The sequence below is a fragment of the Chlorocebus sabaeus genome, chromosome 15 (genome assembly GCF_047675955.1).
Source record: "Chlorocebus sabaeus isolate Y175 chromosome 15, mChlSab1.0.hap1, whole genome shotgun sequence".
Taxonomy (NCBI): Eukaryota; Metazoa; Chordata; class Mammalia; order Primates; family Cercopithecidae; genus Chlorocebus; species Chlorocebus sabaeus.
The window spans coordinates 8,932,249-8,958,576 of record NC_132918.1 but is presented as its reverse complement, the minus strand read 5'-3'; the positions used below and the strand labels follow the sequence as shown (position 1 = coordinate 8,958,576).

Genomic DNA, 26,328 nt, shown 5'->3' with positions numbered 1-26,328 from the left:
AGTATACCTCAATAAAGTTTAAAAAGTAAAGTCTATGACAATTGAAAAACAGGAAAGGCAAAAAAGAAAAAAATGGCAGTATTAATTTTTGGTGGGATGCAGCTAATATAATACTCAGAGGGTTTTTTTTCAGACTTCAAAGCTGAAAATTAATAAGCTAAGCATCTGAAGAATTTAGGAAAAGAACATTAAAACCCCATATAAAAGAAGGAAAAAGTAGTAAAGGCAAGATCAGAAACTAATGAAATAATGGACAGTAGAAGATACCAATAAGATCCTTTCCAAATAATGTTAAAACTGATTAACTTGTGAGAATTACCCTACCCCAAAAGAATGCGCAAATAACCAATGTCAGGAATATAAAAGAAGTCATCTCTAAAAATACTACAACTATTAAATAAAATTATAAACAACTGTTTATAATTTATAAATTATAAATAACTGGCAATAAATTTAAAAATTTGAATATAGAAAATTTTTCCTAGAGAAAAAATATAACTTGCCAAAACAGAATCAATAATAAATACAAAATCTGCATTGTCCTATAACCAGTATATAAGCTAATAGTTGAAAATGTTCCCCCATAGAAAACTTCGGGCTCCCAATGGCTTTTTTTTCCAGTGAGGTCTTTGAAAGACAAAAAAAGATATAATTCCACTCTCTTAGAAACATATTCCATGTACAGAAAAATAAGAAATACACAAAAGTCATTTTATGAAGGCAGACATAACCTTAATAGCCTGATAACCTGACAAGGACAGTAGAGCAAGGAGAATTATGGGTCATTTGTACACATGAACATAGATGCAAAAATTGTATTAAAATATTCCCTAACAAAATCTAGATGTATGCAAAAGACAGTATGAAACAGACAAGTTGGGTTTATTCTAGAATGTAAGGTTGGTTTGACTGAAAAATTGATCAATATGATTAAACACATTAACAGATTGAAGAAGCTACATCTTGTCAATAAGTGCTGAGAAAGCATATAATAAAAGTCAACATCCATTCTTGATTAAATAAAATAACCTCTTAGTAAAGGATAAAAATAGATAGGAGCTCACTTAATATGGTAAAAGGTATCTAAAAAATAGAAATAAACAACGGTAAACCTTATACTTAATGCAAAAACAATGAAAGCTTTCCCTTTGAGATCAGGTAACAAGACAAGTATACCTGTAATCAACACTGCTCTTCAGTATTGAACTAGGGAAAAAAGAAAAGTTATAAAGATTGGGAAGCAAGAAATAAAACATTATTATTTGAAAATAATATAAATGAAATACAGTTTATAGAAAATTAGAATCTACTGATTGTTAGAACAAGATTGTTAAGCAAAGTTGCTGAATACTTAATATGCAGAAATTAACTGCATTTCTACTTTCCAGCAACAAACCAAAAATGAAATTGACAGTAACATTAAAGAAAAAACATGTAGCCAGAAATAATCTTATAAAAGATGTACAAAATCTCTATGGTAAAATCACTTCAATAGATGCAGCTACTGAATATCTATTTTTAAAAAGACATGTTATTGGACTTTATCAAAAAACATACATAAAAAGTAATTCCAAGTAGATTAGTGATCTTAATGTAAAAGGGACAGCCTAAAGAATGAAGAATTAATCAAAAGAAGAGCCTAGATTTATGGCTATAACATGCCCTATGTCTTTCTTATATGAAAAGCCATTTCAAATGAATAAGAAAAAGATGCACAGCCAGTTCTCCTGACATCACCCTCACTTTTTTTTTTAATTCCTCAGCAGTTTTAAAACTAAAAATTACCTTATGTTTTCCCGTTCTTGATCAACATATCTTATTTGTGATGCAAGCATTGTTTTATGAACCTTAATTTCTTCAGTTCGCTCTTCCATTGCTGTGTATAATTGCTGTTTTCTTTTTTCTAGGGAAAGAACTTCTTCTGCCTTACTGTGAAGCATTTCTCGAGTACGCTTAACTTCAAGTTTTAAAAGACTATCCTCTATCATCAAATCCTATCAACATAACAAAATAGTCAAATATTGAAATTATTTTTTATTGCAAAACCAAAATATTTTTCCTTTTATGGCTATATAAGTAAAACTTGAATATATATATTTTTCTAATTTAACCATTGACTAAGATATTAACTAGGGCTAAAATTAAATTGATCAGAGTCATAGCCTTTTTTTTTTTTTTAAGAAAAGGGTTTATAGTTATTCCAAATCTTTTTTATAATTCAATTTTAAAGTCAAGCTTTGCTGTTATAAAAAACAAAGGGAAGAAGTTATTCCTGAAATTAAACTTACACTATCCAAAAAACATAAAGCCCTATGAATGGCCATTTTTATACTCTGAATCTCACAAAATAATGTGGAAATATATTTTTATTTTATGACATAAGAGTACACATATCAATCAATTTTCAGAATAGAAACCCCAGAAGAAAAACACTCCAGAATATAAGATTTTATTGTTTCATAAACATAGCTTTTCATTTGGAGAGATTAGATACTTAACATCTCACGTGCACCAAAAATATATTCTAGATGAATGAAAAATCTTAAGAGATGAAATCAATGTAACTACTAGAAATAGTAAACATTTGTCTGATTTGTAGTGTAACCAAGAAGTTTATAAGCATAAAAATTAAAAAGAAAATAAAACTAAAAGATTTGATGTTTAAAAAAACTTTTATGTCACAAACACTGAATAAAAATGTAAAGGTAAATGGTGAAAATATTTACAATATTTATGACAGAGATAATATTTTTACATATGAAAATTTTTTATAATTTATATATGTAAACCTCCCAGTGGAAAAATGGGCCAAGAATACAAACTAGAGCTCCAAAGAAAAAAATATGGAACATGACATAACAGAGAAAAGTGTTTTAAACATTTTTATTTAAACATAAATGTTTGAAAATTTATCATTAAAATATTTTTAAACCACCAATTTTAAAAATGCAGACTAAAACAAAGAGATACCATGTTTGACTATCAAATTGGCAACAATTTTCTAAATTAGGACATCCAGCCTCAGTGGTAGTGAATAAAATAGAATGCTTACACACTACTGATAGAAGTATTAATGGTAGGTACCCTCTAGTAGATAATTGGGCTTAAAAATAGTTTTGAGACACTAAAAATATTCATTTCTTTCTGAACCATAATTATATAGCTATGAATTTATCCAAAGGAACTAACTGAATAGAACTATACAATGAACAACTAACTGAACAACTGCATTATACATGTAGTACTATTACAATAGCCAAGCATTGGAAAGAAACAAAAATCTAAAAAATAGGGGATGGTTAAATATACTATGGTAACTTCATGCAATGGACTTATAGAAAGCCTTCAAATATGTTTTTGAATAATGTTTTAGGATACATATGATATATAGAAGTTTTTTAAATACAACATAAAAAGCCAAATTTCTTAAAAGACTGGAGGGAAATAACAGACTTTAACACTGTTTATATTGGGTATGATGATTATAGTGATATTTTCTTTTTCATAATTTGCTATATTTTTTCATTTGTCTATGATTAACATGGAAACATGGTTTTCAATACTATTTATGCATACAATTTTACTGCACCTGCTTAAAAGCTTTGGCTTTATCAAGTTCTTTCTCTGATCTGTCAATGAAAAGGTTTAGTTCATTTATTTTGGTCATAAGGGACTGTTTTTCTTCACTGTTTTTACTATATGACTTCTTGATGAAATAAAGATCATTCTGCAAAAAGAAAAAAGATATATAAATATATGTTTTAAATATTAACAAAAGTATTAAATACATACTGTATTATATGTATCTTACATAAATTATATACTCAGATATTTATAATAATCCTATGTTTTATTCTCTCTCTTCCTGTTATGTCTCTAATATAATATACATGGATAGTCACATAGGAACATTTTCATTTTTATCATCAATTGATGTTTTAGATTTAGTATGAGTTCAGTAATTCTAGGAAATATATACTTCCAGTTCAACCTAATGAATCACAGTCATCCCTCAGTATTCTCCGGGGATTGGTTGCAGGACAACAGCACTACCACCACCAACAGGTATGGATGTTCAAGTCCCTTATATAAAATAGCAGTGTTTGCATGTTATCTACACGCATCCTCCTGTATACTTTAAATTATCTTTATTATCATGTATGTAATAAAATGTCAATGTTATATAAATTGTTGTTATACTATATCATTTAGGGAATAATGACAAGAAAAAGGTCTGTACATTTTCAGTACAGACGCAAATCACCCATTTTTTTGAGTATTTTCAGTCTGCAGTTGGATGAATCTGCAGATGTGGAGCTTGTGGATACAGAGGGCTGACTGTGTTAGGGACTGCCATTTATGAGGAGATGGGAGCATACACTGGCTCATTACATGGTTCACCACTCCCATACTGGAGTTCATTGTTTGATTCTATGCAAGTCCCAGATAGTAAGGACATCAACAGTCTGAGAAAGCATAGGGTGCTGTTTAAGAGTACCAGCTCTTAGAATCAGATGGCCTTAATCACATACTAGCCATCTGACCCTAGTATGATGTACTCTTCCTCAGTTTCCTCATCTCTAAAATGGAGATGAGGACAGTTCCTACCTTCCTGCATTATTGTGAAGATTAAAGATGTTACTGTCAAAGCGTGTGTATAACAGTGCTTGACACATAGAACTGCCCTGTAAATGTCAGCTATTATTAATTACATACAAAACTGCATATTGCTAAAGAGAAAAATGTTTGGTTAGATCCAATTCCATCATATGTATAAATAGATCATACATACGCAGATACCAGTTTTCTAGTTTTATACCTATTTATATCTCTCTTTCCACCCAGAACCCAGAATAAGGTTTATGCTCTTATTCCCTTGTTTCCTGAATCTGAACTTTCCAGTTCCAAGATCTCTTTCTCTCTCTTCCTCCCTCCATCAGTTCCTCCTCTCCTGTCTTTTTAATTGCCTGTATTTCTCTGAAGTATTGGGACCTAAGATTTCAGCAAGATAGTAAGAAGGAAATTTGTTGCATAAAAATGTGATTTTATGAAATTAAATTTGAGAAAAAGAGTTAAAACAATGTGATTTTCAACCTGAAGAAACTAGTTTCTGTATGTAAAATTAGATGGAGTGGCATGTGAGAGGGCATACAGGATGACTTTACAATCTGTTGCTACTATTGAAAAGAGCAGCTCTTCATAATGACCAAAGGCTAACTAACTTTAATATAATTTATTAATTCACTTACATTTCTATTAATTTACGTATCTCTCTGTTAAAACCAGAGACAGTGGTATGATAGAGGGAGCAGTCAGAGTAGTTCAAAGGGGAAAGAACTATAACCATCCCCACACAGCAAAACAGACACACTCTAGGCCAGGGGCAAGGAACAAAGTCATACCTCTAACATTGTATAGCATTAATATTCTCATATTCTAAATAAACAAAACAATACCACATACTGAGTACCTACTAAAGTATTGTGCTAAGATATAAATTGCTTCTAGTTCTCCCAAATGTCCTAAAATAATAATTTTCCCCCATTTAATAGACGAGTAAACTAGAGCTCAGAAAAGTTAAAATAGTAGTAGTGGTATAACCTTGAAATTTAAAACTAGTTCTATCTGATCCAAAAACCAGTGTTTTTCCCCACTAAGCAAAGATAACCATTTTAAAATATTTCATCAGACTACAAACTACTCCAAACCAAAATTTTGTCTTCTTAAAATAAGAGAAAAAAATAAGTAATACCTCTCCACCTTTTGCAGCCCTCAAGGATAGGGCAATTCTTTTTATAACCACCAGAGGATACATCAATAGTCTTTCCAGTGGTAAATAACGTTTAGACCTTGCTAAGTTCTCACCCCATTCAGGTCCATGCTCAGTCTCTCACTTTTACTCTCTAGTCAAACTTTAACACAGTTTTTATATTACAATAAACATAATAAAATTCCTAAAGACAAAGACATTCTTACTTTATTAACAGAATCCAATCATTTCAAATATTATAACTAAGTAAAGATTTGAATAACAACTACTGACTCATTAAAGAGCAGTTTCTTTTTAGATGGTGTTTTAAAGACAAAGGGCAATCAAGTTATTTCTTACGGCAGTTATAAAATAGAAAACTAGAACTTATCAATGTTCTAAACAGTGTACTCTTTAAGAGTATTTAGAAGTCAAATGCAGGAGGGGTCAAATCATAGTTCTCTGTGTACTAGCTGTATAACCTGGACAAATTACTTACTCTATAAAATAAATAATAGTATCTTCCTCACATTTGTAAGAATTGTATGAAATAAAATACTAGAGGCATGTCATACAATATTTAGCATATACTAAATGCATCATCAGTGGTAACATTACACACTAATACTACAAAAATGAGAACATTGTTCATACATTTGTTATATATGTGTGTAGACTGGCAATCACCCTATTTAAAGTAGTCTTAGGAACAAGTCTTAAAACAGAATGACTAGGATATTTGAAACATAAAATGTATTTTGGCTAAGTTACATGAAGCTTCTTGATCTGTGTTTCCAAAAGGCCACATGTAGATTTTTTCTCTTCCAAAGACTTCTTAAGTTCAACAATTTTTGCTTCAAGGGCTTGTTTTTCTTCTGAATTAATTTCTCCCTTTAACCGTGACATTCTCCGTTCCACTTGTTGAATGTGAAAATCCTGTTACAGTTAAAAAAAAAAAAAATTTATTACAAAGAAGCAAACAAAAGCATTTCTATAAGTGTAAAAACAAAGTGAATACTTTCTTATGAGTTTGGACTGGGCATTATCATGTAATAAAGTCACTTTAGTTTTTCAGTAATTCAGGATAAAATCCTTTTCACTCTAAGAGGAACAAAAATAAACTGTATCTCAACAATCAAGGTCCATGATAGACACAGAAATAATCTTCTGAAAATATGACAAAGTTGGGGGATGTTTATCATACTACCATGATGGAGTCTCAGTAAATTCACTGGATTTACATGAATTGGTATTCCTGAGGACACATTATCTAAGGGATACAAAACAGGTAGTCACTAATTGTTAGCCATGAAAAGTTCAAATAACATCTAATTAATTATTCTTAATATTATATTTTAACGTGTAATTTTTAAAAACTAAGAATATGTATTAGATTAAGATGTAGGGATGGAGAATAGTAAGACATTAACACAAATATATAAATAGAACAAAATAAGGAAAAACTGAAAAAAAATGCTTTTACTCTATTAGCATGGGAGTGAGGGTGGTGGTGCATAACTAAGAATCAACATACACTTTTTCTCAGTTTCAGATATCTCAGGCCTTCTTTTGTTTTACTCTGGATGCAAATGTCTCAGGTTCCTTTAAAACAACATTCTCACTCTAACTAGAGTTCTCTCTCCTCTTGCCTGTTTATTTCAGACTGAGAGGAAAAAAATAACTTTTAAGGCTCCCTCACCCTACTACTGAACTAACATGATGTCTCACCTTCAGCATCTGTCTGTCCTCCACAAGAATACTTAGAATTCTTTGTTTTATTAGAACATGGTGTATCTTGACCATCACAACTGTAATAAATCAATATGGAAGATATTCATAAAATAATATCTACCTGACTGTACATAATTTCTTGTTGCTTCAAGGTTTCAAAATCCAGTTTTTGTAACTGATGGTTGAGATGTTTCAAAGAGGAACGAGTTCCTTCAATTTCTGATAAAACCGCTTTTTCTTTCATTGTCTCAGTCTGTAACTCCTGAGCTTTCTTAAACAGCACATTTTTTATGAGGTTCAGTTGAACATCTACTTCCTGATAATAAGGAAGTGATTAATGAAATTAAATATACTGAAATGTTGTATTTCATATGAACATAATAACTTAGAAACTCAAATAAATTTGAACCCTCCACCATTTTAGCCCCTTAGAAGATAAAGCTCTTCCCACACCTGTGTCATACACCTTGACCTGTCATCTTAATTTCATCCCATGCTCCCCTAGCCTAGCAGTTGGCCATTCCACTGATTTCCTCAAAAAATGAAGTGCATTGGAAACATACAGCCTGTACATTCACAGAGTTTACTAAAGTCTTAAGAGTGCTATGGAGAAGAAATCACGTCATTCAATCTCCCACCTTTCAGGCACTATCCAGTGGTAAGCAGGTAAATGTTTAACCATCATCTCTCCAGGAGATGAGAGGCTAGGGGGAGAATCTGATTTCCATGGTATAAGTACTCCCACTATGGCCAATTTCATGCTACTAACATGATTTCACTAAAGGCAGAGTTGGGAAGAAATTCACAGAAGCAGGCCATTTTGTGCTATTTCCAACATACAGATAAAACAGACCTAAGTAACCTTAAGAGCACAGAATAATAAAATATTTGGAAGTAATGAGTGCTGAGTATGTATTGCTTTTTTTGTAAATGCCATTTATTTAACTGTGATTTTATATATTTTCATTTTTAATCATAGGTGTATTTAGGAAAATTTCTAAAAATTTAACTATTGGCTCTTGTAAGCTGGTAGGAGCTGGCCCCAGCACACTACAGGAACTACCTGTCACTCACTCTTTGCCTCCAGTTGGCCTCTCTACCATGTGCAGCTCTAGGAAATAGAAATGAGTCCCCCATACCACTGCTCCTCTCTCAGGAAGCAAACCTGTCTTGTCCTGGAAGCCTCACGACCAATGTGTTCTAGGCTTTAAATTGATCTACCATGCCATGATCAATTGAAAATTATCATTCTTAAATGCTGAAATAATTTGCCTCCGTGATCTTATACCCAAATAAGCATATTTTCCTTTAGCAACCAACAAACCTGAATATGACACAAAACAAGTCTGTGACTGGTACATTTAAATATTTGCATAAACAAGAAATATAATCTGATATTCAATGCATTATTTTACATATAATAGACAATTTTCAATGGATTTAAGATCTTCTCAAAGATTGCCTGGCAAAATTTTAAAGTCAATGCTTAGTGGTGAATAACACAGTATATCTCCAAAAAAGATAGGGTTGGGATTTTTTCAAACAAACAAAAACCAACAGCAATGAAGAAAACCCCAAGACTATGAACACAGCCCTGCTGAAAAAACAATCAGTACACCCTGCTACTAATATTAATTTTTCTAATTTAGCTAGTTCTTCAAAAATGTCTGCAGTTTTTAATTCTCTGTGATGAAAAGGTCTATTTCATATAAATTTCACAATGTTTACAAGTTTCTGATAACTACTAATACATATCATCTGTTACAGGGAATCATGCTCTTAGGAAAAAAACACCAAAACTTTTTAAAAATAATGTGTAATTTGAATACCATTCATGTCAAGACTGCAGCATGATTTTATTACTTAGAAATTTTACAGCACACTGAGGAAGTTGGATCCCATCCAAATATAAGCGGAGCCAGATGAGATATAAGCCTCATATTGGGAGATTTTGCCACCATCTTCAACTACCCGTTTTTCAACCCCCCGAAATGCATAAAAGCAAGTAGTAGTGTCAGGTCACACTTAAAGTTCACACTTATAGTTCATTCTGAAGTTTTCAAAGAGGAAATGGTGCACCAGCCTTTTCCAGTTCCTCCAAAATTGGCTTTAATGCCATCAACATGCCAAAAAGACTGAGGTAGAAGAGGGTGCCAGTAGAGTTAGCAAAGTGATAACATTTCAAAGGCCATTTACCAAGAAAATTTGCCAGATTTTAAGGGGTTAAAGAGATAGTAGATGATGAAGAAGTACAAATCAGAAATGTAGATGATGATGGCAATTTGATTACAAAAAAAACAGTGATAATCATATAGAAATCAGTTGTAAAACAAAGCCACTTTTCAAGCTATTTATATGCAATAGACTAAAAGATATATGGATGATGGCAGGGACACAGATACAGTAGGCTTTGGGAAGGAATGGAATCCAGGGCACAGTTGGGGAGCTACTTTTTTAAAAAGACACCAAGCCAGGCATGGTGGCTCATGTCTGTAATCCCAGCACTTTGGGAGGTGGAGGAGGGTAGATCACTTGAGGTCAGGAGCTTGAGACCAGCCTGGCCAACATGGTGAAACCCCATCTCTACTAAAAATACAAAAATTAGCCAGGTGTGGTGGCACGTGCCTGTAATGCCAGCTACTCAGGAGGCTGAGGCAGCAGAATTGCTTGAACCTGTGAGGCGGAGGTTGTAGTGAGCTAAGATCATGTCACTGCACTCCAGTCTGGGGGACAGAGTGAGACTCAATCTCAAAAAAATAATAATAAAATAAAATAAAAACTAAATAAATACAAAGACATCAAAATTAGTAGTTTAAGAAGAGAGGAGGCTGGTCGGGTGCAGTGGCTCACACCTGTAATCCCAGCACTTTGGGAGGCCGAGGCAGGCAGATCAAGACCAGCCTGGCCAACATGGTGAAACCCCATCTCTACCAAAAATACAAAAATTAACCAGGCATGGTTGCAGGCACCTGTAATCCCAACTACTCGGGAGGCTGAGGCAGGAGAATCTCTTGAACTTGGGAGGTGGAGGTTGCAGTGAGCTGAGATTTTGCCATTGCACTTTAGCCTGGGAGACAAGAGCGAGACTTTGTCTCAAAAAAAAAAAAAAAAAAAACAGAAGAAGAAGAAAAGAGAAGAGACTGAGAATAACTTCAGAAGCAATGCATCAAAAGTCCAAAACCAGATTATAAATGTGATCATACCAAAAAGCAGAGCTTCTTACAAGACCTCCTCGTCCTCTGATCCTGAGTCTAATTAATTTACTGTTGTTAAATTTTCTATGATTTAAAAAAATTAAAACTAAACTTTACCTTCACATCTTTTTCCTCCTCCTTTAGCATATCTTCCAAATTAGTAGCTTTCTCTTCTACAGACATGGTTTTCTCAGTTATCTCCTTTAATTTTGTTTGTATTATCTCATTATGATTTTTAGTTTTTTGTAACCTGAAGAAGGTTTATCACAAGATAGAAAACGTGCCTAAAAAGCATTTAATACAAACAAATAATAGTTTATCCTAATATTTATTTGTATAACTTGAAGGGGTTTTTTGCTGTAAACCTTTTTATTACCACTACATATTTAATAGACCATAAAAATATGGCTACTGAGTCTTTGTGATGAAAATATGAGTAAAATTTTTTTAGGTTTAATAATGTAGTAGTTGGCCAGGTACGGTGGCTCACGCCTCTAATCCCAGCACTTTGGGAGGCCAAGGTGGGCGGATCATGAGGTCAGGAGATCGAGACCATCCTGGCTAACATGGTGAAACCCTGTCTCTACTAAAACTACAAAAAATTAAAAATTAATTGGGTGTGGTGGCAGTCACCTGTAGTCCCAGCTACTCGGGAGGTTGAGGCAGGAGAATGGCATGAACCTGGGAGGCGGAGCTTGCAGTGAGCTGAGATCGCACCACTGTACTCCAGCCTGGGCAACAGAGTGAGATTCCATCTCAAAAAAAAAAAAAAAAAAAGTAGTAGCTAAAATCTTGCAGTTATTTAACCAACAAGTAGTCTTAAATATTTAATAATTTTCTAGATATAGTAGAATTAATCATAAACATATTTAAATAGCTTTTTTCTTACCTTGCTGTTTCTTCATGAATGTCCTTCTTTATCTTGGAAATATTTTTCCTCAGAGCTTCTAAATCACTGGAAGTTCTATTCACAGTGGCTTTTAAAGAATCCAGCTATGTATTAGTTAACAGACAGAAATTATATATTTACTCTGTATCTTATAACTTAATTTCATTTCTGAGTTTTATTCTGCCTACTTTAAGTTTTAACCTACATCACACCCATAAAAATAGTAGCCATTTTCTTATATTTAATATATAAACAGATTTCCATACTGATCTGATACCAAATTGTAATCGGCTTTGTTGTATAATCCTAGAAAATTATAGAGAACATATATGTGTTGAAAGTAAATGCAGAAATGTCTAATATCACTAGACCTGCTCAGAAAGAGCACATCCCCAAAGTCAAGATAAGCTTATATGTGCTCATAAGAATTATAAGTTTAATTGGATTTGAAAAATCTCAAAAGATTCTAATACATCAGACTCCTAATAACTACATTTTACTGTTAATCAACAGTAAACTGCATTTTACTATTAATCGAAATTATGAAAACAGAAAATCCAAGATACAAATATTCTTTTTCATTAAGGACCTTTGCAAAAACCCTAAACTCTCCACCAAATACTCTCAGAACAGACACATTCAGCAAGGTTTCTGGATACAAGATCAATATACAAAACCAGTTATATTCTATACACTTACAACAAGCAATCCAAAAAAAGAAATCAAGAAAACAATCCCATTTACAATGGCATCAAAAAGAATAAAATATTTAGGAATAAATTTAACAAAGGAAGAAAAAGATCTGTACACGAAAAACTATAAAACATTGATGAAAGAAATTGTAGAGGACATAAAGATATCCTGTGTTCATGGGTTGGAAGAATTAATAATGTTAAAATGCTTATACTATTCAAAGCGATCTACAGATTTGTGAAAGTTGTCAAAATCAAAATGGAATCACTTGTGTCAAACCCTGACAAAATTGAGCTAGGGAAGGCCATGAAGACAGAGTTCTCACACATATTTGCCCAGTAACAAAAGCTATCCCAAGAGACACTGCCAGAACCACAGCCTTGCATAAAGACCACTGCAACCTTGCACAAAAACCCTTCTACAAAGACATCTGCCCAGTAACTGACTGATCAACCTTGGACTGACACTACCCTTATTGATTCCTATAGCCAAGGGTTATTATTTTTAAACAACTTAGGTAAACTTACTCATTTTACCTTTAAAAACTTTTGCCTTCCTTTATCTCCCTAGATATGCCTATAATCTGTCATAGCCTGTATATACTGGATTTTCAAATGCCCTGCTTATTCCTAATTAAGCTCAGTATGTTTAGAGGGCCTCTCTCTGTTACTTAGGTTGACAGATTCAATACAATATCAAAATTCCAATGTCATTCTTCACTGAAATAGAAAAACAATTCTAAAATTCATATGGAACCATAAAAGATCCCAAATAGCTCAAGTAATCTTAAGCAGAAAGAACAAAGCGGGAGGCAACATACTTTTTTATTTAAAATTGTATTACAAAGCCAAACTAATCAAAACCAAATGATGCAGTCATCCATTGGCATCTACAGGGGATTGGTTCCAGGATCCCTCACAGATACCAAAATCTGCCAGATGTGTAGGTCACTTATATAAAACAACATGTATTTGCATATAACCTATGTACATCCTCCTGTATACTTTAAATAATTTCTTGATTATTTATAACACCTAATACAATGTAAATGCTATGTAAACACTTTTCATATTTTTAAAATTTATATCTTTTTTATTGTTATATTATTATTTTTATTGGGTTTCTTTTCTGAATCTTTTTCATCAATTGTTGGTTGAATCTGCACATGCAGAATCCATGGATAAGGAAGGCTGACTGTACTGGCAAAAAAAAACCAGACACATAGAAAAATGGAACAGAATAGAGAACCCGGAAATAAACTCATGCATATATGATCAACTAATTTCCAGCAAAGGTGTCAAGAATACACAATGGGGAAAGGATAGTCTCTTCAATCAATGGCGTTAAGAAAACTGGATAGCCACATGCAAAAAAAAAAAAAAAAAAGAGAAAGAAATTGGGCTGTTCTCTGGTACCACATACAAAAATTAATTCCAAATGGATTAAAGACTTAACTATAAGACCTGACACTGTAAAACTTCTCAAAGAAAACATAGGAGAAAAACTCCTTGACATTGGTATCTGTAATGATTTTTTGAATTTGACACCAAAATTACAGGCAACAAAAGCAAAAATAAACATGCAGGACTACATCAAACTAAAAAGTTTCTTTAAGGAAAAGGAACCACCAGTGAAATGAAAAGGCAGCCTACAGAATGGAAGAAAATATTTGCAAACCATTTACCTGTGATGTGAATGGCACCCCGTGGTGCTTAATTAGGGGCTTAATCAGAGTATCCCAAAAGTTCCACAAACAAAGAGATATTAAAAAAAAAAAAAACCCAAAAAACTAGAAGCTGTTTCTTCATCATAGGAAAAGCTTTATGCTTATTTTATATTTTATAGTAATTTGTCATGAACATACAAGCCAATCTTTTTTAGTTGACATACCTCACCCTTCAGCTGAATTCTACTAGTTTCATGGTCTTGATATGCCGTTCTACTTTTTAAAAGTTTACGATCAGCCACAGAAATTCTTTTCTCATACTCTGTGTTATTCCCAATCTCATTTTCCAAAAACTTGATCTTTTCTTTAACCAAATTTTCTTTTTCTCTTGTTTCCTGCTTTATCCTTGCTAATTCCTAGGATTAAAACAAATGTATTTACTTAAATATATGTTTAAACTGACAAAACTAAAAGGAATTTAGTTTTTATTTTTCTATTATTACATTTAGTACTTATTTTACCAAAACTTAGAAAACATTTTAAATACTTTTATATTAATAAAAACAAAATATTGGTATGCTACATATTAATGTCTATAAATTCATATTGTTAAATGTCTCTATTTCTTTCATATATCTGGTATTTTGCTAAAGAGATGAGAAAACAGTTATACATGAAAGGTAAAACCTACAAATGTAACAGTGTTGGATATTTTTCAACTGGAAAGCGGGGTTTCAGTGAAGTTTCCCAAATATTTTACAGGCTGTTTTTTTTTCATGTTTTGAAAATAGCATTTTAGTTATTGGTTTCAATAGGAATGTCTTCATTCAGGCCTTTCACTAGTCATAGAGACAATAATAAATAGAATACACAAAGCACTGTAACTGAAATGTGGACAAAGTACCATGGGAACAAAGAGATGATGAATTATTTCCAAGAGGAGTCATTAGATGACATTACACTTTCCTGGCTTTCCAGGATAGGGAAGAAAAGGAAAAGAAAAAGAAAAAGTAGAAGAAGAAAAAAGACGTGCCCAAGAGGCATCATTTGAGTCAGGCTTACAAACATGAATGGGGTTGCATAAATACTCTAATGTAGTTAAAGTGTAGGGTGGGAAGGCAAGGGTGCAAAGGGAATATATTAAGAAGGGTTGGGGTCCAGATGAAAGACATAAAGCTGGAAAAGTAGGGGTTAGGGCCAAACTGTGAAAAAATTCAAATATCATGTTAAAGATTACCTTTTAAGTAATGTAAAACAAAAAGATTTCAAAGCTGGGAAATAAAAAGATTAGATGTTGTGTTTACAAGTGATGCTGATGGCAATAAGTTGGATGAATTAGAAAAAAATTACCCTAATATGTATTACTTGCATGTATTCCAAAATGAGGTCCTTCCAAACAACTAATCACAGGAGACTGGGGGAGGAGGTATGTGTTCTGAAATCAGTAGATTTTAGAAATGCTGCATGTATACATATTAGCATATTAAATGGCTACACATCTGAGATACAACATACTTTAAAAAGGAAAATTTAAAGTTGTTTAATTTTCAAGTTGTTTAATCCAATTTTTAAGTTGTTTGATTATAGAATTAGCATTCCATAATAGTAGCATTCTAAATATTTACTGTCATTCACTCAAAAGACACGTCAAAACTTCCTAAGTTTAAATATTTCAAAATATGAATCCAGAGTTTCTTGCCTTATGATTTTTTCTACCACTTAATCAGATGCTTTAATTCTACTTTAATATCATACTTAATAGTGTTATTCATCATAAATTTTTCATATAGGTAATACTAAGTAATATTTTAAAACTTCTACACTGTAATAAAAGCATGGCAGAAAAATATTTTTCCACTTCTCCACATGGTTTCTTTTAAGAATACAATTTCAGGATTTTATGACCAGACCCCTGACAAGAAAATGCTGAGAAGGCAGGAATGAATTGTTTTGCAGGAAGAGGAACAAAAGAGTTCAGTTAGGAGATAAAATATGCCACCCTCAAATATGCTACTGTCAGAGGCATTTGAACCAGAGCAACTCCATCTTCCTTGAAGAGGAATAGCGTAAAATAAGGCTGTGACTTACAGGGCTGCATTCCCAGACAGGCAATCTAAGTCACAGGATGAGACAGGAGGTTGGCTCAAGATACAGGTCATAAAGAACTTGCTGATAAAAAAAAGATTGCAGTAAAGAAACCAGCTAAAACCCCCCCTGACCAAGATGGCAGAGTGACCTCTGGTCATCTTCACTGCTTATTATATGCTAATTATGATACATTAGCCTACTAAAAGAAACTCCCACCCGCACCATGGCAGTTTTCAAATGCCCTAGCAATGTCAGGGAGTTACCCTATGTGGTCTAAAAGGGGAAGGCATGAATATTCTACCCCTTATTTAGCATATAATCAAGAAATAACCATAAAAATGGGCAACCACCAGTCGTCAGGGCTGCTTTGCCTATGGAACAGTCATTCCTTTATTCCTTTGCTTTCTTAATAAACCTGCTTTCACTTTTACTCTGTGGATTTGCCTCAAATTTTTTCTTGCATGAGATCCAAGAACACTCTTTCAGGGTCTGGATCAGGACCCCTTTCTGGTAACAGTATGAAAATAATAAAACCATAGAAATCAGAAATCTTATGTATCAGGGGTTTTTAAAAAATGTGTTCTGTTTTGTTTTATTCTCAGAGAACAGTTGTCAAACACTTAGAAGCATCCCGCTGCCAATGGAACCACCTCTTAGCACCCTCCTTAGTCCCTGACAGCACAGTGAGGAGATGTCAACATGTAAGAAAGGAACCTCTGTGAATGTAACTAGGGAGCTATTAGTTGTGTATTCTGCCAAATCAGCTGACTGAGTTACTTTAGCCATGGGGTTGTATGAGAAAACTGATTGTGGATCCATAATTGGCACATGACTTACAGAGAGGAAGCAGTCATGACTTGAGAAAAGAATTTTTATCTGAGAATTTTACATTATCAAGCCCCGAAAGGCGTTAAAATCAGACAGAAATAACATCCCACTCAACCCCTTTTATGAGCTGTGTATTCATCTCTTGATACAGCTTGCGATTGCCACAAGTAGCTGTAAATTAACCTAATAATGCCTCAGCAGATGCTATAACCCACACCCCACAGCTTAACAATGTATAGCCAATCAATAGCTGATGTTATTTCAATGTAAATTCTTGATAAACAAATCAGGAACTTCCTCTTTTTTCCCCCTTTAAAAATCTACTTGTAACTACTGCTAATTGGAGTATATATCAGGGCAACTTGAATCTATACTCCCAGGCTGCAATCCTCAAGCTTGGCCCAAAGAAACTCTGCTTCCATTAATTTTGCTTCAGCTTCTTCTTGTAAGTTGACAGCTTAATGTTTGAAAGCAATGAGAAGTTAAGAAATATTAATAACAGACCAGGTGTGGTGGCTCACGCCTGAAATCCCAGCACTTTGGTAGGCGAGCGGATGGCCTGAGGTCAGGAGTTCAGGACCAGCCTGGCCAACATGATGAAACCCTGTCTCTACTGGAAAAAAAAAAAAAAAAATTAGCTGGGCGTGGTGGTGGGAGCCTGTAATCCCAGCTACTTGGGCGGATGAGGCAGGAGAATTGCTTGAATCCGGGAGGCAGAGATTGCAGTGAGCTGAGATCACAGCATTGCACTCCAGCCTGGGCCACAAAAGTGAAACTCCGTCTCAAAAAAAAAAAAAAAAGTAGTATCAGCATTAAGAATTAAGAGAACCTGGGCTGGGCGCAGTGGCTCACGTCTGTAATCCCAGCACTTTGGGAGGCCAAGGCAGGCAGATCACGAGGTCAGGAGATCGATATCATCTTGGCTAACACAGTGAAACCCCGTCTCTACTAAAAATACAAAAAAAATTAGCCGGGCATGGTGGCGGGCGCCTGTAGTCCCAGCTACTGGGGAGGCTGAGGCAGGAGAATGGTGTAAACCCGGGAGGCGGAGCTTGCAATGAGCAGAGATCGCGCCTCTGCACTCCAGCCTGGGCGACAGAGCAAGACTCCGTCTCAAAAAAAAAAAAGAATTAAGAGAACCTCATAGTTAATATTGGTTGTCCTTTGTCCCTCCTAGGGAGGTATAACCCATTTTGTTGACAAAATGTTGGTTACTTACAGAAATTGAAAATATAACAACCAAAAGTAAACCACACCCAAATACCAAAATTTAAACTCCCAGTAGCCTGAGCTGCTTGCCAAATGCCTTTCTGTGGAGTAGATGGAATTTAACCCATCTTCTCACCTGACTCCGAATTCCTTCTCTTTCTCAAATCTTCCCACTTTTACTCCCCATTATTTCACTCCTTGATGATTTTCCAAAAACATTATCCTAAATTACTTCTGAAAATAACAAGAGATAACACTTGGTCTGTGTTATCAGTGCACTATTCCCCCCTTCCAAGCCTCTATGTCATTACTGGCGTCTCAGCTTCAAATTGTAGTCTAGGTTTCTTTTCTGACTCTCTCTCCCTGTCCCTTGGTTATTCATGGAGGTTCATTTTCCTATTGTAACTTACTGCCAAATAGCATACACATTAAATCCAAGGGACCTTGGACAGCCATGTGTAAGTCAGGGCGTTGGTTTTATTGCAACAACAGTATCTACTGACTCTCTCTTGTTCCACAATTCTGAGATGACAGGATCCAGTGTTTGGAGTTATAATACTACATGCAAATAATCTTCATCACATTTCCAAATGCATATAGAGTCAGTTTTCAAAAATATTTACCAAAACTACTCAATATTGCTACAAAATTGACTTTCAAATAACAATGTGATTTACATTTGGAATAATGAGTTAAATACAAAAGAGACAAATACAACTGAACATTACAAGGACCAAACAACTACTTTACCAAAGCACTGTTATCTATGTCTCCATCCCTCTTCCGCATCTGTTCTATTGTGTTCTCCCACTGTTTAATGAGTTCTTGTCTTTCATTATGAATCTTACGAAAATCTTGTGCCGCTTTATCCAATTCTAACTGTCAAATAGAGAGCAAACAACATTTTTGTAAATTTAAGTGGTTTTGCAAACATCACCTTGAAAATTAAGAAATAAAAATCTTCCTTAAACTAACCTGTGCACTTATAGTCTCTGTAAGTTCGTTGTCAAGTATCTTTCTTTTTTGATTACATTCCAAAGTTAGTCTTTCTAATTGCAGAGTCAGTGCCTATAATATAATTATATACAAAGATACTTATGATTCTCATTCTACTAATTTAAATGTTATTAGTGTATCTAACATTAAATAGTATTACACTATACATATACATTTATTTGATATCTAAAACAACTGTGAAATAATATCTTTCTTATCTTTTAATCCCAAAAAGCTAATGTAATGTGTTTGCACATAGCTGCATAAAAACTCAATTGTTTCTAAAATGACTTTTAATATTTTTAAAGTAAATTAGAAAAAACTTAAGTTATAATTTGCTATTTGAAAGTTTGAAAATAATGCATTTGGTATTGAATCTACTAGAAAATAGCATGTTTTATAATACTAGCTTTATTAGTATCACCAGATATAAGTAGATTTTAAGTGATTTTTATAACATAATCAATAGCACTACAGTCTCAAATCAGCAAAAACTACATGTAATATTCAAACTACATTTTAGGCAAAATAGCTAAAATACATTAAAATACTTCTAGTAGAAAACTTTCTCTTCTGAAATGCTTTTGAGCATCCTTATAAATCAGGATATTCTTAACCTGCGGTCCGTGGATCCTCAAATAATCAAAGGGAATCAGAGAATCTATAAAACAGTCAGTAATATTTTATGAGTATTTGAATATAGTCATTTTTTTCTACAGAGAAGACATTTGGCTTTATTAGCTTCTCCAAGAAGCCTCTGACTCAGAAGTTTCAGAATTGCTCCCTTAAAAATCGTTAAGTATAACTTTAGGTAAATAGGTTGACATACTATAGATTTAGAGAAAACTTAACAGTTACAATTTGTAATTTCTCACCCTGATTTTATTATCATCTTGTTGTGCATACTTCTGAAGAGTGAGAGCATCACTATCTTTATGAGCTGATTCTTCTAACCAGGCCTCCAATGCTTGCTGGTCCCAGTTCATTTGACATTTCAAACCATCCAATTTTTGAGTGGCTTTAAATATGCCATTCTAATTTCCAAAGAGAGAGAGAAAAGGGGACATTAAAAAACATTATTTATTATACAGACTAAAATAAAACATACCTTTATATACTATGAAGCAAAATTTAAAAAGAAGAAATCCTGTCCCTGCCTTCCAGATATTTATAATATGCCATATTTTAATTAGATAACTATTACACTTGTATCTTAATTCTTTGATTGTAAAATAGAGGAGAGATGACCATACAAAGTCAAGAACAGTAGTTGAGCCAAAGGTTGCTTTAAAAGGCTTTAGGCTTTAAGCTCCCTCACAGCAACTGCATTAATCATTATACCAAAGCCACCCCAAATATATATGCAATCATAGTTAAAATAATATGTTTGGTATGCTAACTCAAATCCAAGACAAATATCCTTCAGCCCCATTTCCAATCATATTGTTTGCCCCTACGAAGTCTCTTATAGAGAAATGTTGGAAACACTTCCAATTGAAGTAAATATAGTAAAAGAGATAAAAACATTTATGTACTAAATTTAGTCACTTAAAAAATCTAGACTCATAAAAAAACGGAGAAGACTATATAAACAAATACAAATTAATAAGTATGTAATTATATACAAAGATTACATTATAAAATATGTACGTGTATTTCCAGATGTATATGCACATGTAAAGAGAAGAATCAGAATTTGGAAAGAGCTCCCAAATCAAGTAACTATAAACAAAAGAAAAGACAGAAATACGTTAAAGTAGTTTAGTGTTAGAGTCACAAAACTGATAAATCAATATGAAAGGTAAACATTTTAAACGAAATTCAAAACTAAAAGTGATTTTTTTAAATGTGGCTATTAAAAATATTACACTTACATATAAACCATGCCTGGTATTTTATAACAGGCAGCAAGCATGGTACTTATAGTAAGTCTCAATAAGTAGCTGGTGAATGAATAATGGGAAAAATGTAATATTCCATTATTGTTTCATTCAAATCACAGCTCCATGTGCCTTTCATTGTCCAAAAAATATGTAAGGAAACACTAGAAAACTAATATATGCCTTTCCCATACAGAAAAAAAAAAAAAGTCAATGCTCATTTGGCGATGGAAGAATGAGCAGTAGCACAGAATTTTAAGTAATATTTCAACATATACTTCTTTATCGCTCTTCTTTTCCAGTATTGAAGCCATCTCATTTTCCAGTCGTTGAATTTCATCTTTCACTCGTCCCAATTCTCTTTGAGCAATGGCCTTAAAATGTTCTTCACTTTCAGTCTCACGCTCCCTTGCTTTGCAAAGAGACTACAGAATAACACACAAGATAAAAAGGCTTTTAAAATTTTAGAAATTTTGAATAAAAATATTTATAATAATCCATTAGATTAAAACAAAGTTCCCATAAATTGCTTACATTAAGTACTATTAATTCCACTATTCTAAAACCTACATTACATTAGACTGTGATTACAATATAGTTGGTGTTGCTCACTAGTTGTAAGAAAGTCAATGAACTGTGCTAGGAGAAAATACTGTCGATAGTTTTCACATCTACTTTGATCTAGGAAAACTAAAGAAAACCAAAAGTTTGGTTACACTTAAAACTTATTATCTACAAATAAGAAATATCCATTAAAAAACAATTGAGAAATGAGATGTTTTATATGAATTGATCAAATATTCTAATTAAGACATTATTTTTAAATAATTATTTAAACACCAATGGTTGTAAATATTCCCTAGAATATATTAGCATATAATCACACCTTTGTGTTCAGTTGTATGTAATAAAAGAGTATGTGTTAACTAATTTTACAGTGCTTCAAAGTTATCATTTAGTATTAATTTTATAGTACTAAAGCTACCATTGTTGGAGGCTTATTATTCTTTTATCTCTATTACTCTATTTATTTGAAGTTTGATGATAGTAAGATACAACTACAGAGTCTCTGCCTCTCAAATCCCCAGCTCAGTAGTTCAATAACTTAAGGAAAAGTGTTGTTCCAAATAGTTAATCAATTACTCAACCACATTGAGATTCAAGAATTCTGAGTTTGTTTTTGAGTTTATTAAATTTGTAACTTTCTAATAAGACTTGTAAGCCATGTAATACTTACTTATCTATATTGATTATAAATTGCTTTTTAAAATATGGCACTGTTCATTTTTTGAAACTGCATACTATTTCTCAGACAGTAGATGCACTTTTAAAAAAAACTAGTTTGAGATAGAAGTTAGGAAACTTTCCAACGCTGTTTACTGAGCTGCCTGGTTTGCTGGGCATCATTAGGGAGTGAGTTTCTATACTTGAACAGATTATTTATAAAACAAGCTTACTTAATCACCAGAAGTTTTAATTTTTATTATATTTATGTTAACATTTCTAAGATGCCTAATGTCTTCCCCAGTTATCTTAAATAAAGTCTCTTGAGTATAATTTAACTTTTTAATCTCAGGATTATTACTATGAGTTTCAATTCCTGAACAATGCTAAAATGCCGTTATGTGTAGACTACTGGCCTCCACTCAAAATGGCCCCAGTAAGTTGTGCTGATAAATTAAAAAGGAGACAGAAATTTTATTATGTGTTATATTAGCTCTGTTTCTGCTTATAGTCATCATTTCTCACCACCATCATTATACCTTTCTCAAATAATCTGCTGTCTAATACAGATTGTTTGAATAATGATTTCTCCTTTCATATGGATTAATTTTTTGTTTAAAATCGGAGCAGTAGCAGCACTTTGGGAGGCTGAGGTGGGCAGATCACCTGAGGTCAGGAGTTCGAGACCAGCCTGGCCAACATGGTGAAACCCCGTCTCTACTAAAAATACAAAAATTAGCTGGGTATGGTGGCAGGTGCCTGTAATCCCAGCTACTCGGGATGCTGAGGCATGAGAATCACTTGAACTCGGGAGGCAGAGGTTGCAGTGAGCTGAGATCATGCCACTATATTCCAGCCTGGACAACAGAGCAAGACTCTGTCTCAAAAAAAAAAAAAAAAAAAAAAAAAAAAAAAAAAAAAAAAAATTGGGCCAGTAGTTAGTTCCTCTAGGCCTTTTTCTATCTACTTTCATGTTCAAGGTTATGTTCACAGTGGTTTAACTATGCTAAGCCTTCCTATTAGAGCTGTAAAAATTACAGATACAAATGCACTATGAGATATTCCATGACTACACATGATATAATCAACATAAATTTCAGTTACTGTACCTGTGTAATTGAGAGCTCTTGCTTAACATTTTTGAAGTGAGAAGTCATAGAATTAATACGCTCTTCATACTCACGTAACTCATCTTGCAAGCTTGCTCTTTCATCCTTCAGTTTTGATAACTGTAAATAATAAATACTATGATTAACCAAAGTTCTATTAAGTTTTACCATATGAAGGACTTAAAATCGAAGAAAATTAAATTTTCATTTACTTGTCTCAGTCAATTTGGACTGCTATAACAAAAATATCATAGACTAGGTAGCTTAAATAAAATTTAATTTGATTCATGAGAAATTCCTCACAGTTCTGAAGACTAGGAAGTCCAAGATCAAGGTGCCAACTAATTTGGTTCCTGGTAAGGGCCTTCTTTCTGATTTGCAGACAGATGCCTTCTTGCTGTATCTTCACATGGCAGAGAAAGAGATCATCTCCCTCTTGTCTTTTCTTAAAAGGGCACCAGCACCACTGATGAGGGCGCTACCTCTATGACCTATTTACTTCTCAAAGGCTTCACCTCCAAATACCATCACATTGAGGACTGAGACCACCATATGAATTTTGGGAGGACACAAACATTAAAAACATAGCATTTTGTTTCTTTAAACGTCCACATGAACTTCTAAAATCTACTAATTCTTTAAATATTATAAAATAGTGTTGTGATTTGGAGATTACTGTGGGAAAATTAGCATCATATTACATGGAATAGAAACCTCTCAGATTTGCAGTAGTAGTAGATCTACTCAAAAACGCATTTTTCATACAGCAATACTATATTTTTATAGGGCAAAAATGAGATTCTATCCCATTATTAAACCACAAGTATCTTTTTTTTTTTTTTTTTTTTTTTTTGAGATAGAGTCTTGCTCTCGTCACCCAGGCTGGAGTGCAGTGGCGCGATCTCAGCTCACTGCAACCTCTGCCTCCCGGGTTCAAGCGAGATTCTCCTGTCTCAGCCTCCTGAGTAGCTGGGATTACAGGCGCCCACCACTACACCTGGCTAATTTTTTTTTTTTTTTTTTTTTTTTTTTTTGGTATTTTTAGTAGAGAAGGTGTTTCACCATGTTGGCCAGGCTGGTCTTGAACTCCTGACCTCAGGTGATCTGCCCGCCTCAGCCTCCCAATGTGCTGGGATTACAGGCATGAGCCACCAGGCCCGGCCTAAACCACAAGGTATCTTAAGTAAACAAGAGCATACTAACAAGATGTAACAAAAACACAGAGCAGGAACCATAAATTTGAATAGTCGCTAGGCACCAAGCATGATTTCTTCTCCAAGAACTCCTTTTCAAATCCCATTGAACTGGGCTAAGCTTAAGAGAACAGAACAACTGACTCTCATGTACCTAGAAACTGTTCTAATTTTGTTTACCTTTGAATTATATAACTCTGACTAGAAACAAAACTGCGTAAATGTTAAACAAACAAAATAAATCCTTGGGAAATTGTAAGACAGATTCTCAGGATTATTAGAATATACTATCCCTCAAAGCAGAATATAAGCTCAACAAAATAAAAATATGTTTTCTTAAGGTCTGGAGCTACAGTCCTCAAAGTCAGGGATATCTCCTGAGGGTACACAACACAATCCACTGCAGTGTGAAAGGAAATACTAGAATTTCTATTTAAGAAAAAAATACTAATTTACTCATTTGTATGTCCTATACTAATATTACATACATATTTTTTTGCTTGTGTCATCAAACTTTTACTTTTAATTCCCTCTCGTTTCTTGTTCTTTTTTAAAAAAATTATTAAACTGAGTTCTTAGCTTCTTTACTTTTTGTCTTAATGACTGAATTAAAAAGGCATTTAAGGCTATATGTTTTCTTTAAATAAAATTTTTGCTGTTTCCCATGGATCTGGGCATGAAGCAGTCTCTTTTTATTGTTTTCTAAAAGGTGATTTTTCCGTTTCAATTTCTTTTTCATATAAGGGCCACTGAAGAATATTTCTCAGAAACATGCCTAAGTATTTAATATGGAGGATCATTTTTAATTATTTAATACATAATTTTAAAAAATAATTTTAAAATTATTATAAATTATATTGGCTTATTATCAAATAATGTGACCTACAAAATGTTTGTTTGTATAGCATTTTAGGGATTATAATTTTTTAATTTTGGTAAAATATACAACAACATAAAATTTTCCATTTTAACCACCGCTATCTGTACAGTTCAGTGGCATTAAGTACATTCACACTGTTATACAACCATCACCAGCAATCCATCTACAGAACTTTTTCATCTTCCCTGAACCTCTATAAACACTAACTCCCCATTCCCCACTCCTCTCAGCCCCTGACAATCACCATTCCACTTTCCATCTCTGTGAATTTGACTACTCTAGGTACCTCACGTAAGTGCAATCATGCAATATTTGGCCTTTTGTTTCTGGCTTATTCACTTAGCATAATGCTTTCAAGTTTCATCATTGACTTAATGCATTAAGATTTTTATTTTGGTATAGTATATGATCCACTCTTGTAAATGTTTTATGGGTATGTTTTAAAGTATATATTCTCTATTCAAGAGATAGATGTCTCTATGTTTTTATTTTTATTGTATTATATCACTTATATCCTTATTTTTGTCTAGTAGAGTTGTCCAATTCTGAGGTGCTCAATGAAATAGCTCACTGTAACTGTACTTTTGTCAAATTCTACTTGCATTTATAATAGGTCTTGCTTTCATGTAATTAGCTGCTGTGTTTGGTGCATAGAGCTTTATGACTTTTATTTGCTTCATCAGTTATGCCATTTATAATTGCATAATGTCCCCAGAGCAAACTTCTGACTTTTGAATGAAAGCATAATTAACTCTCCACAAGTTGAAAAGCCCTTCCCCATAGAGTTCCCAAACAACATTTTATAGCTTCTTTCTTAAATATAAAGGGACATGTAACAATCACCAGATATTTATTGAAAACTTACATCATGTGCATGATGCCAAAATAAACAAACAAGATCCCAGAAGAAACAAATAATTCAGAACAAAAAAGACAAGAACTGAACACACACACACACACACACACACACACACACACACACACACACATACACACACA

At 33.3% G+C, this 26,328-nt stretch overlaps 1 protein-coding gene across 1 annotated transcript in view; it reads right to left on the bottom strand.

The window, feature by feature from the left end:
- Positions 1–26,328, bottom strand: part of CCDC39 (coiled-coil domain 39 molecular ruler complex subunit) — a 60,015-nt gene that overhangs the window by 21,698 nt on the left and 11,989 nt on the right. The window contains exons 3-14 of the mRNA XM_007972009.3: positions 23,257–23,376; positions 21,202–21,348; positions 19,919–20,077; positions 19,023–19,115; positions 18,798–18,926; positions 14,147–14,338; positions 11,564–11,667; positions 10,792–10,924; positions 7,602–7,796; positions 6,521–6,685; positions 3,590–3,727; positions 1,786–1,994 (exon numbers count right to left, since the gene is read on the bottom strand). Coding sequence (XP_007970200.2) covers positions 1,786–1,994; positions 3,590–3,727; positions 6,521–6,685; positions 7,602–7,796; positions 10,792–10,924; positions 11,564–11,667; positions 14,147–14,338; positions 18,798–18,926; positions 19,023–19,115; positions 19,919–20,077; positions 21,202–21,348; positions 23,257–23,376 — 1,784 coding nt within the window. The remainder of the gene's footprint in view (positions 1–1,785; positions 1,995–3,589; positions 3,728–6,520; positions 6,686–7,601; positions 7,797–10,791; positions 10,925–11,563; positions 11,668–14,146; positions 14,339–18,797; positions 18,927–19,022; positions 19,116–19,918; positions 20,078–21,201; positions 21,349–23,256; positions 23,377–26,328) is intronic.